The sequence below is a fragment of the Mesoplodon mirus genome (assembly GCF_964341445.2).
Source record: "Mesoplodon mirus genome assembly, chromosome: X".
NCBI lineage: Eukaryota > Metazoa > Chordata > Mammalia > Artiodactyla > Ziphiidae > Mesoplodon > Mesoplodon mirus.
The window spans coordinates 58,867,044-58,885,215 of record NC_138981.1 but is presented as its reverse complement, the minus strand read 5'-3'; the positions used below and the strand labels follow the sequence as shown (position 1 = coordinate 58,885,215).

Sequence of the window (18,172 nt, the reverse complement as noted above, 5' to 3'; positions counted from 1 at the left end):
GATTCCACTTATATGAGGTACATAGAGTAGTCAAATTGAGAGACAGAGAGTAGAATGTTGGTTGCCAGGGGCTGGCAGGAGAGAGAATGAGGAGATATATAGCCTTGCAATAAAAAAATCCAACTCTATCGAAGGACATAGTTTAAAAGGAAAAAGCTCAACACCTTCCTCCTCCCACCCACCCATTTCTTTCCCTCTCCCTAGAGGAAACAATTCATATGGATGATCCAAAATTTACTCAGCTAGTCCTCACTGAGGATATTTAGGTTGTATCTAGAGTTTTACTTGCACAAACAACACTCTAATGAATAGCCTTGAAATATACTGCCGTATAATACGTATACCTGTAGTATAGGTCCCTGGATATGGACTGCCAGTTCAAAAGCTATGTGCGTTTTATTTAGCGAGTTAGTTAGGTTTAGATTTATTGATTAACTCATATAGTTCAAAATATCAGCCATTTAAGAGATCACACAGTGCAAAGCTCCGTCCCATCCTTTTCCCCCAGCAACTTGGTTCCCCTCCTCAAAAGCAACCAATAGTATCATTTAAAATATATTCTTTAGTCATGTACAAGGGAAACAGTATGTTTGAGAATGCCTGTTTCTGCATTCTCCCATCAACACAGCATATTATCAAACTTGACTTCTTTGCTAATCTGACTGATGAAAAATGGTATCTCATTCAATGTGTATTTATTTAATTTGTAATATTATGAGTAAAACCGATGGTTACTAAAGCTGGGAGACCATGCCAGCCTCCCTCTGCAGCTTCTTTCCCACAGCTCCCTCACCTGTCACCTCTATCCTCCAGCTCCACTGAACACGGACACACCATGTTCTTTTTTTTTTTTTTTTTTTAATGTGGACCATTTTTTTTTAAAGTCTTTATTGAATTTGTTACAACACTGCTTCCCTTTTGTGTTTTGGTTTGTTGGCCTCAAGGCACGTGGGATCCCAGCTTCCCGACCAGGGATCGAACCCTCACCCCCTGCATTGGAAGGCAAAGTCCCAACCTCTGGGCCACCAGGGAAGTCCCGACACCCTGTTCTTTCACTCCTGCCTTTGCTCTGGCTGTGTCCTCTGCGAGCTCCTCCTAAGCCTCCCTGCCACCCCAGGTCTGATGAAGTGTCCTTCCTCTGTGCTTCCTTTCATCACAGCACTGGTCATGCTGCCTTCTGTTTATTTCTGTCTATTTTCCCATCTGCCATTTCTACTAGATGGTGAGCGCTGGGACTGGATCTTTATCTCTCTACCTCTACTGTTTATCACCATTCTCTTCAGTAAATATGGAGTGAATGGATGAATGGACAGCTGGCAGTTTCACATGGAGGTCACTGGAATGCAGTTATTCTGTGTGACTGGCTGAAACGAGATTTACCCTCTCATAAGAATGTCATATATGTGGAAGGTGGCACTTGAAATCAGTGGTGAAATGGTGGATTATTCAGTAAGTGGTGTTGGGCTAACTGGTTAATTACCATAATTGGAGAAAATCAATTTATGTCCTTGTCTTCCACCCAAGTAATTTCCAGGTGGATATGTTAAATAGTGTTAAATATAAAGAGAAAGCATAAAAAACTTGAAAGTATATACGAATATTGATCCAACCTCGGGATGGGGAAGCCCTTTCTAAGCAAGATACCAAGACAGAAACCATAAAGAAAAAGATCGATAGATAGACCCCATTACAATTTTAAACTTGAGCACACGCAAAAAGTCAGAAACAACACTGAGAGCCTAATAATGTACGGGAAAAACTGTTTTTAAAAAATATCCGAATGAAAAGTGGAAGGACCTATTAAAAATCCGTAAGAAGAAGACAAACTTACCCATAAAAAATTAAGCAAATGTCAGGAACAGGCAATAAATTAAGAATTATTTGTTCCAGCATGAATGAAATAGACATGCTAACAAATACTTAGAGGAATATTCTACCTTACTAGTAATCAACAAAGGGTCAACTAATACAGCATCTTTCACCTAACAAATGAGCAAAGATGATAATTTTCAGTGTTTGCAACTATATGGGAAAATAACACTCTCACACCCTGCGAGTGTACATTGGCTCACTCTTTCTGGAGGGCAATTTACCAGTATGCATTAAAAGCCTCTCCTTTGGACCTAGATCACTTCTAGAAATCTTATCAAAGGGGAATAATCAGAAATATAGACAAAGACTCAGCTACAAGGATATTACAGTCGCATATTTGTAGCAGTGAGAAACTGAAAGCAATCTAAATGTCCAGCAATAGAATAGGACAAATAAATTGTGGCACATTCACAGGCTAGAATGCAGGCATTCAAATCATCGTATTGAAGACTAAGGAGAGAAGGAAATGCTTATAATGTATTGTTAAGTTAAAAAAAAAAAAGTAGTCCAAATAGAATGATACCAGTTTGGTTTTTTTTAAATACGCATGTCTATGTGTGTGTGTAGAAAAAGGGTGGAAGGAAGGAAGATACTGACTGGCCTGAGGAGTCCCCGCACACAGGCCCCCCTGTCCCCAAGAGGACACTCTGGTAAGCCCCAGTGGGATTTGCTTTCACGCTGCAGCCCAAGAAGTTTTGGCTTCCACTGTAGGACCTGCGGGAAGAGGCCAAGTGGCTCCAAAATTACTGTAGACAGAGTGAAGGGGTGGTTGCTGCCACAGCTGATAGTGTTATAGTGTTAGGCCCCTAGGTAATGATACATTTATTGCACATTTTATACATATTTTCATTTAATGTACCTAACATCCCAAGAGATACCTCTAAGACGGGCATTAACTGTCCCATGTTACTGATGAGGTAACTGAAGCCCAGAAAGATTAGATGACTTAATCCAAGTCACAAAGCTAGGAAGCGGGTATATGAGCTGGGCTTCAAATCCAGATAGGTGTCCTTGTCTTTGGCTGCTAAGGCAAAAGTGCATGATCATGAGGAGTAAATGAAGAATGGTAAGTAAATGAATGAAAGCTGCTTCTGGAATTGAACCCCTTTGGGAACAGTACCCCATGGCTTTTGCACACACAATTGCCCAGAACAGTCAACTGTCCTCAGTGACTGTGGTCACTGTTACAAAATGGAACAGACTGCAAATCCCTCATGTCCTGCCAGATCCCACAGCGAAGGCCCCTTCTTGGCTTGTGCTCTGGGCCTGGTTGGAATCTGGCCTGGGTTTACTCTTCCCCATCCTTCCAGCTGAAGGCAGACCCAGTGGAGGAAGCTGGGACAGGCCCAGTGAGATCTTAAGGGTTCCCTAGACAGAAATAGTTATTTCTCTTGTATTTAGGGAGAAAGAAGCCTGTAAAATGGGACTCTGCTGGTTTGTTTGCTGCCTTCTGCTGGGCAGAATTCCGTGGGCAGCACCAGGCCCTCCCCCCACTCCCAGCAAGGCCCACATTATCCAGGCAGTGCCCTCTTCACCAACCTATGCCCTCTTCCGCGGCCATGCCCCCTTCCTTGGCCAGTGCACCCTGCCTTCACAACAGTGCCCCCTCTGCATCCAGCCCCTCCCAACTTTATGTGCAGATAACTTCCCTAGCGAGTGCCTCCTCCCCTAGCCAGGTGCCACTCCCTAGCCCTTCCCCATGCAAAAGCCAGGAATCCCTTTTTCACCTTATACCAATTCATACCCTATACCAACCAGGCCCCTGGTCCTTGTCACCAGCCTATTCCCTCTTCCTCACTTCCCTAACCCTGCTCCTCAGTCTATACCCCCTTGGAGCCAGGCCCCCTTCCCCAGGTAGTCCCATTTCCCCACATTATGCACCCTGCCCCAGCAGATAAGCCCATCCCCCATCAGAAGCCCTTAACCTGCCTGTGCTTCCAAGCCAGCCAGGCCCTCTTCTCAGCCGGGCTCTCTTTGTCCGTTTATACCTGCCTCCCCAGCTACCTATGCCCCCTTCCCTGGCCAAGGCTACCTCCCCAGCCTGGTTCCCTTCCCCTCCTAGGCAGGCTTCCCCTATACCCACCTAGACCCTCGCCCCAGCGGAGTCACATTCCCAGCCAGTATCCTCTTTTGCAGTAACCCTACCCAGGCCCCTGCCTCGGCCCCTGCCCCAGCTTCTTACCCACCCACCCACCCCCGCCAGCCCGTGCCCAGGCTCCCTGACCCAACTTGCTTTTCCTTCCCCAGCCTATGCCCCCTTGCCCGGCCAGGCCCCTTTCCCCAGCCAGAGCCTCTTCCTCAGCCTATGCCTCCTTCTTGGCATTGGCCCCCTTTCTAAACCAGCCATCTTACCAGCCTGTGTCCAACTCTCCAGCCTCTAGCCACTTGCCTGGAAGTTTTCCCACCCTGGGCCACAGCCCAGCCTCTTTACCGTCCTATGCTGCCAGCCTCCCCTCCCCAGGCAGGCCTCAACCCCAGCCTGTGTTATTCCCCATGCAGGACCCTTCTGCTCGCAGGCCCCTCACCCAGCCAGGGCCTGTTCCCCGACCTGAGACCCTGTTGACAGCCTCCTTAGCCAGGCTACCCTTCCCCAGGCAAAGCCCCTTTTCAACCCTTTGTCCCCTTGCCCTCACGGGACCCCTTCTCCAGAAAGGGCCTCCTTCTGATAGCCAGGTGCTTGTGCCCAGCCTTTCCCCTTTTCAGCTGGACCACTTTTCCAAGGAGTTCCCCCTTCACTGGCCTTTCATAGCCAGTGCCAAGTCGCATGATGCTTGACCACCTCAAGCTCCACTCCTACGCCACCTCCACCCGCAAGGCCGTCTTGGCATCCATGGACAATGAAAATATGCACACCCCAGACATCGGGGGCCAGGGCACCACGTCAGAAGCCATCCACGACATCATCCGCCACATCCGCATCATCAACGGCCGGGCCGTGGAGGCCTAGGCCGTCCCTGGGACTGTCTTGGCCCACCCTTTACATCCGCTTCGCACCCCCAGCACCCTAATTGGCTCGGTGGGTGGACCCAGAACAAACACACTTCTGCCACCCCCAGAAAAAAAAAAAAAAAAAGGCCTCCTTCCCTGGCCAAGCATCCTCCTCTCTCAGCTCTCCAACACCAGTAAAGTCCCCTCCCCAACCATGTGACATTTCCCTGCCGGGACCCCTTCACACACACATGCCCCCAGCTGGGAAGTCTTTCCCAGCCAGACTCCTCCCCACAGCCAGGCTCTCTTCACCCAGGGACCTAACAGCCTCTCCCCCAGTCTAAGCTCATTTCCCTAGGCGGGCCTCCTTCCCAGTAAGGTACCTTTCCTCAACCGGTATACCCCTTCCTCAACCAAACCCCTCCCCTAGCTTATTCTCCCTCCTCAGCCAGACCTTTTCCCTATCCCTAGCCTGTGCCCCCAGCTAGGTCCCTTTCCTCAACCATGTGCCCTCCCTCAGCCAGGACACACGCCTTCCTTCCCAGGCAGGATCCCTGCCCTAGCAGGCCCTCCCCACCTGCTAATCCCCCTCTTCCAGGCAGGTCCATCAACCCACCGATTATCCCATGCCCAGCCTATGTTGGTCTCAGCATTCGAACCTCTCCCGCCACCAGCTTCCTTTCCTTGCCTGTGCCTCCTTCCCAGGCCCCATTCCCCTGCCAGAGCCCCTCCCCAGGCAGGCCACCTTTCCCTGCCAGGATATTTTCTCCCCCCAATCTCCCCCAGCCCAGCCAGTCTCCCATCCTCAGCTTGTGCCACCCTATCAAGTCTCTGCTCCTTTTACAAGACAGGCCCCTTCCCACATCCAGGCCCCTTCCCCAGCCTCACCCTCTTCCCCAGCTTAAGCCTACTTTCCCAGCCAGATCTCTTTCCCTGGTCAGGTGCCATTCCCCAGGGTTTTTACCCTTTAACACTCAAGGATTCCTCTCTCATCCTTTGCCTCCTAACTCAACTAAGCCTCTTTCCCTTGACCAGCCGAGTCCTCCTTCCCTAAGCAGCCCCCGCTCCATTATCCCCTTCCTAGCCTGGCCTCCTTCTTCACCCTGTGCCCCAGTCCACACAGGTGTCCTTACCTCGCCGTCTCCCCTTCTTCTGCCTGTTCCCCTTTCCCCTGCCACGGCCCATTCATCCTCCTAGACTGACCCCTTCCCCAGTTTTCACCCTTTGTCCCAGCCAGGCCCCCTTCTACAGATTATGCCTCCCTTCCTGGCCTATTCTTCCTTCCCCAGCCAGCATTCTCATCCCTATAAAAGGCGCTCTTCTCACATTGCATCCAAATACCTAGTTTTCTCAGGGACTTCCTCTTCTCAGACAGCTGGCTATCTGAAAATGTATCTGATGCACACATTTACACAGCGAGCTATCTGGCAGGATTTCTATATTTGCATTTTGAAAAGAGATTCCCCCCAACACACACCCTGCCTTCAAAAAAAAAAAAAAAAGAAAAAAACAGTGGCACTTCTTTCCCTCCTGCAACTAGCCCTGGACTGGCAAGTTTTTGAAAGTGCAAGTACTTTGTCATGCATAGCAATGAGAACATCCTTAACTGGAGCCATTTCATGATGTTTTCACTGAGTGAAACATCAACTCAGGATAGCTTCAACTATCTTGTTCCTCCCTATATCCTTCCCTGGGAGATATTCCACTCCAGACCACCATCAGGACTGCAGGCCCATTCCTCCTTCCAAAAGCCTCATCTGTCACTGTGTCCTCCCCCTTCCCTCCTGCTCCCTAACCCTCCAGGATTCCTTTGCTGAAGTCGATCCTGGGATACAAACTATATGAACTCAGTCAGCTATACAAAAATAGAAAACCAGGTATTTTTTTAAACTGCTTTTATTCTTTAAACAAACTACTGTTCGCCTTTTCCCCTTCGTATGTTTTAGTTTAGAACATTTGGTGTGTACAAAGAATTTTTAAATGAATGTAAGTAATCTCACTGAAGTACAGGACCTAAAGGTTAAATTTTTTTAAATTGTTTACTGCAAATCATTTCACTTTTACTTTTTTTTGGCAAATTCAAGATATCAACAAGTCTCAAATATCAACAAAAGTATATTGCTCATTTTTTGTGCTTCATAGCAGTTGCAGATATAACAAAATGAATCAACGACTTTAATACTTTTTAAAATCTCTCTTTAAATACTTTTTATCTCTAAGAATTAAGGAAAACGACTAAGTTCAGATCTTTCACACTCATACCAGTTGTAGATAGAACAAAGTGGACCAAGTGCTTGAACAGCGTTATACCCTTTTATGTCTGAGAATAAAGGAAACTTACTAGTTGATGTCACCCCTCACAGTCAGTTAAACTACCTATCAGTTTGTCTCTTCTTACTTCACATCAGTTGCAGATATAATGAAATGAATCAACTACTTGAATAAAGTCATGCCCTTTCTTATATTTAATAAAGGAAATTAAATTGAGATCTTTCACATCTTAGAGCAAGCCTTATCTAGCCTATCAGTTTCGGTAAATCTACTTTCTACATTTAACGCTTACATTTAACTTCTAAAGTTAACAAACATTATTTAGAATTCAGAAAACATCTAAACAACTGTCATTAATTTGCAACCATACAAGGTTTTATGAAAAAACAAAACAAAATACTAGGGCTTCCCTGGTGGCTCAGTGGTTAAGAATCCTGGGGACACGGGTTCCAGCCCTGGTCGGGGAAGACCCAACCCCACATGCCGCGGAGCAAGAAAGGTGGGAACTTGGCATAGTCACTCCGCTAGGGTAGGACGGTGCAGATGTCTTCCTGGTCACCGGCCTCCGGTTCCCCTAACCCCGTGAAAGAAGCAACCCAGGGACGATCGAGGAGGATAGAAGAGCGAGGGGGGAAGAAGGGGGGGCGGGGGTGGAGAGAGGGGGTGAACTCTGAGTAAAATGAATCAACAAAACCCTGAGAAAACCGAAGGAAAAAAGCGGAGCCTGCTGAGGAGACGCGGCGGCGGCAGCTTCGGCTCCAACGGCAGCCGCCACGGCGATGGCGGCAGCGGGCCTACAAGAGACGGCAGGCCAGGCACCTGACGGAGCCGGCGTCGAGCGGCTTCACCGAGTTGTAGTGCTCCCCGCACATGGAGTAGCTCCTGTAGACCAGGGTGAGCGGCTTCTTGGTGTACTCCTCTCCGTAGACGACGGCGGGCGAGTTGGCCTGGATCACCTCGATGGGGGTCTGCAGGACGTGCGACAGGGCCCTCAGCTCGAGCTGGCCTCCACACGACGCGCTGAGCACGATGTCGTCGCAGCAGCTCAAGAAGTCGTCGCGGCTGCAGGCGTCGCTGCAGAAGGGCAGGAAGTCCTCGACATGCTTCCGCATGTACTCGGCGGTGCGCCTCCGCAGGCTCTCCACGGTCACGGAGAACACCAGCTGGTCTTGGATGGCGCGGTACATGCAGTGGCCGTCGGCCGGGATAGCCTTCATCTCCAGATTCCTGGCCCACAGGATGCCGTCGAGCTTCATTTCCTCGTCATGGCGGAAGCTGGCCAGGTGCTCCATCTCAGCCTTGGCCATCCTCTCCTGCCTTTCTCTCTCGAGGGCCACCTTTCTTTCGCGCCTTCTCTGTGCCCTCGAGAGGTGAGGAGGCTTGTCCTCGAGATCCAGCTTGCCCAGATCTTCAGTGACTGAATCGAGGTTGCTGTTATCAGGGAAACTCTCCTGGAACTTCTGCAGCTCCTGCTGCTGCTTCTGCTCCATCTCGGCCTCGAGGCGGGCCACATCGAGGAGCAACTGCTTTCTTCTCTTCTCGTCCCTCTTGGGGACCGAGCTCTTCATGCCCTGAATGTGGGCCTGCAGCTCTGCCTTCTCGCGCTTGTGGCGTCGTAACATCCGCTGATGCTCACTCTGTGCATCTCCCATGATGTTTAAGGGCAGGCGAGAATCGAAGTTTGGTGGCTGAAGTACCGCTACAGTTCGCGTCAACAGTCTAACCACCCAACCGGCTAGAGCTCCTCAGCCTCCCGTGGCGGCTGTACTCTCTTCCCCTCACCCGCGGCTGCCCTCACTCTATTAACGGCCCTCTCTGCCATTGGCCACTGTCTCTCCACGGCTACGCCTCCTAAACACTCCTGGCACTAGGATTGGCTGTTGGGAGACACTACGTATGCCCCCAGTAGACCCCGTAGCAAGGGGTGCTTCCGGTTTTAGCGGGGTTCCTGTCCCGGATGTAAAATCCCGCCTTGGTGCATCATGTGCAGCAACTGAGCTTGTGGAGATTTTCGTGGGCTCTGAACTGCGTACTTCACTTCCTAGCCTGAACACAGTGCAGACACTGGTCGTGCTTGAGAATCACATGACAAATACTGTTACACCAGATGAATGTGCCCTTGACACCGGACTTCCCATTGCTCCCAGTGTTCAGGAGGCAATGTGGCTCTCTCCAGTTCTTTAGTTGCCTTGACTGATGAACCCTTAATTTTGTGTATCAGAACAAGATATTTCCTTATGTTCCTGGGAACACAGAATCCTTTCAGTTTAGGCCTCAAATCCACCCTGTCCCATCTCAGTGTGAGAAAGCAACAACCTTAAAGTTCACTACAGCTGAGCAGACTTCGTCTTGTGCCAACAGAATGCACCTACCCTAAACTCCCCTTCTCCTGGGTTCCCAGCTTCCAAAATGGGCTCCCATGAAGCATGACAGTTGGCCTTCATCAAGCCACTTCCTTCTGATTATTTTGAATCTCTAAAAGTTCTAAAAAATAAAATAAAGTAAAATAAAATCCCTAAGCTCTTTCAAACATGCTCTCATCCTGCCCCACTCTGCTCATCTGTATCGTGAATTCCCAAACAGGAAGGCTCTTGAGACAACCTCCTCCCTGTTACAAATGAGGAAAGTGGACATTTGTCCAAGTTTTTACATATATCAAAACTTCAGTCGTTTTTAGTGCTAACTAGGATTCCATGATATGGATGTACTGTAGTTCACTTAACCATTCACCTGTTGAAGGACATCTGGGCTGTTTCCAGTTTGGGGTTGTTACAACCCCTGCTATAAACATCCATATACAGGTGTTTTGTGTGAGCACAAGGCTTCATTTCTCTGGGAAAAAAATGCCCAGGAGTGCAATTTCTGGGTCATATTATAAGTGTATGTTTAGTTTGTGAAGAAGCTATTTTCCAGAGTGGTTGTACCATTGTGCGTTCTCACCAGCAGTGTATGCGCAATCAGGTTTCTCTGCATCCTCACCAGCATTTGGTGTCGTCATCATTTTTTATTTTTAGTCATTCTGATAGATGTGTAGTGGTCTCATTTTACAAATTACTTTGCAGCTTCGTTTTTCTAATGAGTACTTAAAATATGAAGCTACTTTTAGGAAAACACTGAATTAAAATTTTTTTAACTTGAATTATTCATTATAATGATTTTCTGTGTTTTAAGAAAGACTTTAACTTTTAATCAGGCTAGCTATTGTGTATGGAGGTAGCACTACCATACTGAAATTTTTAAAATTTAACATTTAGAGCAAGCCTGTTAGGGAAATTTTTATTCACTGGAAAAAAGTCATGGCTAATTGTTTTTTCATTAAAAAAAGAAAAGCATTTGCAATTTTAAATGATGTTTTTCTTAATTTAAAAAGGTCTTTTGTTTGCAGAAAAGAATACTACAAAATGATTTTAATGAGTCTCACAGTATCTAGGAATCTTTACACTGATTGATTTTTATTGAAATACAATATAAAATAAAACTGTAATATATGCTCACTGTCAATAATCTGGAGAAATTAAATTCCATAATTCTCCTGGGAGAAAACCCCTGTGAACATTTTTTTTTTTTTTTTTTTTTTTTTGCGGTACACGGGCCTCTCACCGCTGTGGCCTCTCCCGTTGCGGAGCACAGGCTCCGGACGCGCAGGCTCAGCGGCCATGGCTCACGGGCCCAGCCGCTCCGCGGCATGTGGGATCTTCTCGGACCGGGGCACGAACCCGTGTCCCCTGCATCGGCAGGCAGACTCTCAACCACTGCGCCACCGGGGAAGCCCTCTGTTAACATTTTGTGTTTATTCTTGCCATGCCTATTCTACTCAAATAGAACTGTTAAACAAAGAAACAACAGACCCAAAATGAAGTCACGTGTGCTATGCCCCACATCAGTAAACCAAGACTTAATACGTAACCAAATTGCAGTTTTAGCCCATCCCATGAAAGTGACTTTAACCAGTCAGTCTGGAATTTCCTGGCCAGCACTAGTGAGGTAGTCTGCCACATAGACCCCTGCCTTCCCCAAAAGGAAGGTGACCTCTGTCTGAAATAACCCCTTATTTTGTTGATGACTTCTTTGTCCCACCCCTTCTCTGCCTTTCAAAACCTTCCGTTTTGTACAGTTCCTTGGAGCTCCTCACTACTTGGTGGATGGGATGCTGTCCCATTTGTGAATTGCTGAATAAAGCCAATTGATCTTCAAATTCACTCAGGTGAATTTTGTTTGTTAACAGAACTCTAAGCGGTGCTCCCTGCCATCCTGTCTGCCTATCGCCCTCCCCACCTTGGCCTCTGGGGACCTCCCTTCTCTCTTCAAAGATCAGTGAGGGAAATACATCAAGGCTAAAAATTTGACCTGGCTCAAAGTAAAAAGTCAAAACAACAAACAACAAAGCAAAACAGAAAGTTCTTAAATTTCAAAGTTTCTGCGGCAATTTCTTTGTGTCACCAAGGTTTAGTGGTTCTGCTTTTAGACAAGGCATTGTAGTGGGCCTCAGGTCTCTGCATCAGTAGAAGCAGAAGAAAGAAACAGAAACTGCTTTGCAAATGATGCAAAACTCAAAATCCATTGTGGGTCCGATTTCAGGAAAAAATTATACTGCTTTTAATGGAATTAATGATCCCCTCATCTTAGCAATGAAGGAAGGAAGGGCCAGAGAGGGGGAGTGTTGGGCTGATGGTCACACTGCAGAATTCCACGGCTGACTCGTCTGTGTCACGTTTCCCACCGCACTGTGCTGCTGCCACACGCAGCCTTGACATGACTCTTGGCTGTAAGTCAGGCAGAACAGTCCCAACATAGCTTCTGGGGCCATCGGGAGGAATCCCTCATGAAACGGCTGTAAATTCATCTATGAGATTCAAAGAGACCTTGTACGTGCCCTCCGACAATGCCCACGTGTGAGCGAGAGACTCCTCATGAGCTCTGCAAGCCTGAAATCGCCTTGTAAAGGTGGAGGGCAGGCCTGGAGAGGAGAAATTCCTGCGGTGGAACACACGTGCATCTGCCCCTAGGGCCTGCCTCCTCCTTGGCCAAAGCAAAGAGCCTGTTCAAGCAAACTCAAGTGGATTTAAAGAAACACACTTATTTTTCCCTGAAAAAGTAATGTGTTCGGGCTTCCCTGGTGGTGCACTGGTTAAGAATCCACCTGCCAATGCAGTGGACACAGGTTCAAGCCCTGGTCCAGGAAGATCCCACATGCCTCGGAGCAACTAAGCCCGTGTGCCACAACTACTGAAGCTCGCGCGCCTAGAGCCCGTGCTCCACAACAAGAGAAGCCACCGCAATGAGAAGCCCGCACACTGCAACAAAGAGTAGCCCCCGCTCAGGGCAATTAGAGAAAGCCTCGTGCAGCAACAAAGACCCTACAAAGCCAAAAACAAAAAAAAGAAAGTAAAAATCTCATAATCTCACAATTCAGACTTCACAATTCACTGCTGACATTTGGCTTGTAGCTTTTTAGTGTTTCATTTATATATGCATGTATGTATATCTGTATGTATATTACTGTATAAATGTATATGTATACATATGTATATATAATATGATTCTTATTATAGTAAAATAAATACAATTTACCATTTTAACCAAAAGATGTGGAATTTAGACTTTACCGTCTCTGAGGATTATTTGCTTTCCTTGAAAGCAGTGGGATGTGTGTATGACAAAGAGACAGGCTGTGAACTGTGGTCAAATAGTTACCTACTAGAGAACTACAGGAGGAAGGGTGTAGAGCCCTCCCTGCATTGTCCTGCTGAAGCTCCTGTCTTATTATTATCAACTGAAAAAATCTGAGCTTGGTGACAGTACTGATGGGTGACACACTCTTGTCTTGCTACTGCTTTTATTTATTTATTTATTTGGCTGTGCCATGCGGCTTGTGGGATCTTAGTTCCCTGACCAGGGATTGAACTCGGGCCCTTGGCAGTGAAAGCGTGGAGTCCTGACCACTGGACCACCCGGGAAATCCCGTACTGCTTTTATTCTTAAAATTTGATTATATACTTAAAATTTTAAACTCTATTTATATTTTGAATAATCAGTGCTTTTACATCCTATTCTCAGCTGCTGAGCTGGACTCCTTGGAGTTTCTTGTGTATCCTTTCTAAGATAGTCTGTGCTCACTCATATGCTCCTTTCAGTTTGGCTCAGAGGTACAAAAAGCTTTAGTGTACAAAGGTTGTATACGTGAAACTGGGGACACTCTACTTGATTGGTAATTGAAGGGATTTTTAAGGGCCTATCTCAGTGGACCTTTTCCTGAGATACTCCAGCCACAAACCAGGGAATCACCTCTGATCCTGTCTTTGTCTTTACCCTCCTCCTAAAACAAATGTTAATTCTACTCCCAGTGTCCATCACTTTGGTCCCCTGTTCTCTCCCTGCCGCCACAGCCCCAGGCCACGTCAGCGTCGTCTGTCATGGATGAAAAGACAGCCTCTCAAATCAGCCTCTTGCCTCCAATCTCTCTCCTTGCAATCCATCCTTTCCCCTAAGATTCCTTATCTCTAAAGCATAGCTCTGATGTCTCATTCCTTCTGAAAAACAAACTTTTAACGGATTCTACTGCCCCTAGGGTAACATTCTAACTCCTGAGTACAGAAGATTTTTTTCCACAAAGGATGGAGCAAGTGGCAGAAATATTCTCTCTTCTCGGATGTGGCTGGTCACTGAATCTGGGCCCTACGGGAAGGCAGCTCATGATCAGAAACTCATGACTGGGATCAGAACCCGGTTACTCCCAGGACCCCTCAGGGATGCTTGCATTCCTGGGAATGGACAAACACTCATTCACATCAGACTGCCACAGGCCCCCGAGTTCTCACTTACTCCTTAGAGAGCCCGCTCCCCAGGGGCTAGAATACCCCGAGTAGCCCGTTCTTGGTTTCAAGGTAGCTGAGAAGCCCAGATAAAGCGGCTTCGTGGACATGGGAAAACACCGCTGCCGCTCCCCATTTCCTTCCGCTTTTGTTTCAAACAAAATTCTGACGTGATTTTGCAAGAACTGTGAACTCACCTCCAATTCCAGGAAAGCCTTATTAGCCTCTTCCTAGGAGGTGACTCAATTTGGTGATGAACCTTGGTGGCTTCACCTCGGCCACCCTGGTCAATGCAGTCCCTCCCCCGCCAGCTCCCACAGATGCAAGACGGCAGGGGCTCCGGATTTTGTTTCTCACAGGCTCAAAGGAGCAACAGAGCGCGTGTGCTCATGGGCTTCACTCTGATTGGGCAGGCCCAAGCCATAGATTCACCTTGAGCCAATCACTGTGGCCCGGAAGAATCGGTGCTTTGATTGGCAGACCTGAAAGGGGAGGGTCCTGGAGGTGAACCGCTGTCACCCCAAGAGGGTGACAGGGGTTCGCACCCCCAAAAAGGAGATTGGAGGCTTTTGTGGTAATGGAGGGAAACAGACGCTGGAGATGCGAACAACCCTTCTTTACTCGTGTCTCGCCCACTGCCACCTCTGGTGTTTGCCTCCTGGGGACCTCACAGCCTGGGACGCTCTTCCCTTGAGGGCTTCCCCCCTAAATCTGAGATGAACTTTCCGAGCTTCCCGTTCCCTCTTCCTCCCTACTCCAAGCTGGCCCAGAGCATTCCCACTTCACTTCCTCATCTTCTTAACTGGACCACAGCACTTAAGGCTGGGCCTTGGGTTGGCAGTCACTTGGATTTGTGTGCTTCTCATCTCCGAGGCCGTGAGGCTGCCATGGAGAGCACAAACTCAGTCTTAATTATTTTGGGGCCCCTACCCAGCCAGCAGTGCCTGCTAGTAGAGATACTCAGTGTATTTGGTTGAACTGATTAGGATACTTAAACTGTTTTCAAGCCCCCTCAAATATGTCAGAAGCACTATTTACACACTTGAGAATGTATTCCAGTGTTTCTAGGCTATTCATTAGAACAGGTCCCTTGGGCAACTCTGCAAGCCCGCTCAACCGGTAGTTTTGCACTTAGGAACAAGGGCTGGAGTCAACATTGCAGTTGCGGTGTCTCCACCTTAGGCTATTCCTGCAGCTCCACAATACTGTTGTGTTTCCAAACTCAAGACTCATCAGGGCCATCCCTGGGGGAGGGATGAACATTTCTGTGGTCCTAGAAAGAGGACTCAACTGAGTAAAAGAGGCCTGGCAAATCTCCTTTAGTGCTCCCCCAGCTCCCAGCCCAGGCCTTCCCCATGCCCAGGGGCTTCTGTGGTTCTCTTCTGGCTCACTCCCCACCTCTAAGTAAAAGAAACCTCTTTTGTTTTCAAATTTCTTCTAAATCCCCATTAGACGCTTGAATGGCCTGAAAACCTCTGAGGTGGTGGCTATCCAGCCTGGGCTTACACATCTCCAATAACAGAGAACTCACCACCTTGTGAGATGGTTTTTCATATCTTTGAATAGCTCTGATTATCAAAACATTTCTTTCTTACGCCAAACCAAGACTGCTTCCCTATTGTTTCTGCCATGTAGTGTTGTGGGGTCATACACAATGTTCAGAGACAGTTCCTAGATTTGTGTGAGTGTGTGTGTGTGTGTGCGTGAAGGAGAGAGACAGAGACAGAGACAGAGAGATAGAGAGACAGAGAAACCAAGACAGGCACAGAGGGAGCTGGAAGGGCCTACAGAGATCATCTAGGTCAATGGTTAACACACTGTTTTGGCAAGATTAATTCAGGAGCAGTAAACATATTTAAGGGGCACATCTTTCCTATTCAAAGTCAAGTTGGGACTTGATGGCTGAGTTAATGAGCATATGCATAATCCCCCTAGGAGATACCCACCGAAATAAAACAGAATCAAAATGAGATAAGAAGATGTCTTCTTTTTCCAAGTAGGAACAGGCCACAGACGCAGAGCACAACCTTGGTATCTCCATATGCAAAATAATTTAAACCAAAGTAAAAATGAAGACGCCAGGAAAAAAAGGCAGAAGCTACCTGGCTCCTCCCACGCCCTCCCCGACCCCATGACAAAAGGCCAGTTCACTATTTCTGTTTCCCTTGTTTTCTATCTGTTGCTCCAAGGGCTAGGTTTTCTCTTTCCTTTATTCTTTTTTTTTTAATCTTCTAAATGGGAGCATAGGCAATTCGCTTTTAGTTCTACTGGTGGTTATTTTTATGACGGTAAGCCCCACGCTTAAGCCTACAATTCTCAGTTTTTCAACTTCAAAACTGAAATGGTATCTTTGATTCACCCTCTGAGAGATAAGAAAAATTTCACATTTACTCTTTACCTCCTGACTGTTTTGTCTAATTTTTGTCCCTATCTATTTTAGATAAATTATGGTTGTTTTACACAGCATAGCTTTTCTTCCAAGGACTCTACCTGACTGTCAGAGTCTCACTTCAAAGAAAGGCCCAGGCGCAGTTTCACAAGCGAATGGACTGTTTCAAACTTTCAAGGAGCAGATAATTCCTATGATATTTAAATTATCCCAGAGGAAGAGGAAGAAAGGAAATAGTGTTTTGAAATCATTTTTTTCTAGGTTTTAGATGATACATAGATACAACTTTCTACTTAAAAATTCAATGGTATAATGGATAAACAAAATGTGGTATATACACACGATGGACTATTATTCAGCTTTAAAAAGGAAATTCTGACACCTGCTACAACGTGGATGAACCTTGAAGACATTATGCTATGTGAAATAAGCCAGTCACAAAAGGACAAATATTGTATGATTCCACTTATATGAGGTACATAGAGTAGTCAAATTGAGAGACAGAGAGTAGAATGTTGGTTGCCAGGGGCTGGCAGGAGAGAGAATGAGGAGATATATAGCCTTGCAATAAAAAAATCCAACTCTATCGAAGGACATAGTTTAAAAGGAAAAAGCTCAACACCTTCCTCCTCCCACCCACCCATTTCTTTCCCTCTCCCTAGAGGAAACAATTCATATGGATGATCCAAAATTTACTCAGCTAGTCCTCACTGAGGATATTTAGGTTGTATCTAGAGTTTTACTTGCACAAACAACACTCTAATGAATAGCCTTGAAATATACTGCCGTATAATACGTATACCTGTAGTATAGGTCCCTGGATATGGACTGCCAGTTCAAAAGCTATGTGCGTTTTATTTAGCGAGTTAGTTAGGTTTAGATTTATTGATTAACTCATATAGTTCAAAATATCAGCCATTTAAGAGATCACACAGTGCAAAGCTCCGTCCCATCCTTTTCCCCCAGCAACTTGGTTCCCCTCCTCAAAAGCAACCAATAGTATCATTTAAAATATATTCTTTAGTCATGTACAAGGGAAACAGTATGTTTGAGAATGCCTGTTTCTGCATTCTCCCATCAACACAGCATATTATCAAACTTGACTTCTTTGCTAATCTGACTGATGAAAAATGGTATCTCATTCAATGTGTATTTATTTAATTTGTAATATTATGAGTAAAACCGATGGTTACTAAAGCTGGGAGACCATGCCAGCCTCCCTCTGCAGCTTCTTTCCCACAGCTCCCTCACCTGTCACCTCTATCCTCCAGCTCCACTGAACACGGACACACCATGTTCTTTTTTTTTTTTTTTTTTTAATGTGGACCATTTTTTTTTAAAGTCTTTATTGAATTTGTTACAACACTGCTTCCCTTTTGTGTTTTGGTTTGTTGGCCTCAAGGCACGTGGGATCCCAGCTTCCCGACCAGGGATCGAACCCTCACCCCCTGCATTGGAAGGCAAAGTCCCAACCTCTGGGCCACCAGGGAAGTCCCGACACCCTGTTCTTTCACTCCTGCCTTTGCTCTGGCTGTGTCCTCTGCGAGCTCCTCCTAAGCCTCCCTGCCACCCCAGGTCTGATGAAGTGTCCTTCCTCTGTGCTTCCTTTCATCACAGCACTGGTCATGCTGCCTTCTGTTTATTTCTGTCTATTTTCCCATCTGCCATTTCTACTAGATGGTGAGCGCTGGGACTGGATCTTTATCTCTCTACCTCTACTGTTTATCACCATTCTCTTCAGTAAATATGGAGTGAATGGATGAATGGACAGCTGGCAGTTTCACATGGAGGTCACTGGAATGCAGTTATTCTGTGTGACTGGCTGAAACGAGATTTACCCTCTCATAAGAATGTCATATATGTGGAAGGTGGCACTTGAAATCAGTGGTGAAATGGTGGA

The 18,172-nt window shown here is 46.7% G+C and overlaps 1 protein-coding gene across 1 annotated transcript; it reads right to left on the bottom strand.

The window, feature by feature from the left end:
• Nucleotides 1–7,865: 7,865 nt before the first annotated feature.
• On the bottom strand, nt 7,866–10,251 carry LOC309796194 (OTU domain-containing protein 6A-like; the record flags this gene model as incomplete). Its single annotated transcript, XM_082609252.1, has 1 exon — nt 7,866–10,251. The coding sequence occupies exon 1, from the start codon at nt 8,721–8,723 to the stop codon at nt 7,866–7,868; it is 858 nt and encodes a 285-aa protein (XP_082465378.1). The 5' UTR covers nt 8,724–10,251.
• Nucleotides 10,252–18,172: the final 7,921 nt, after the last annotated feature.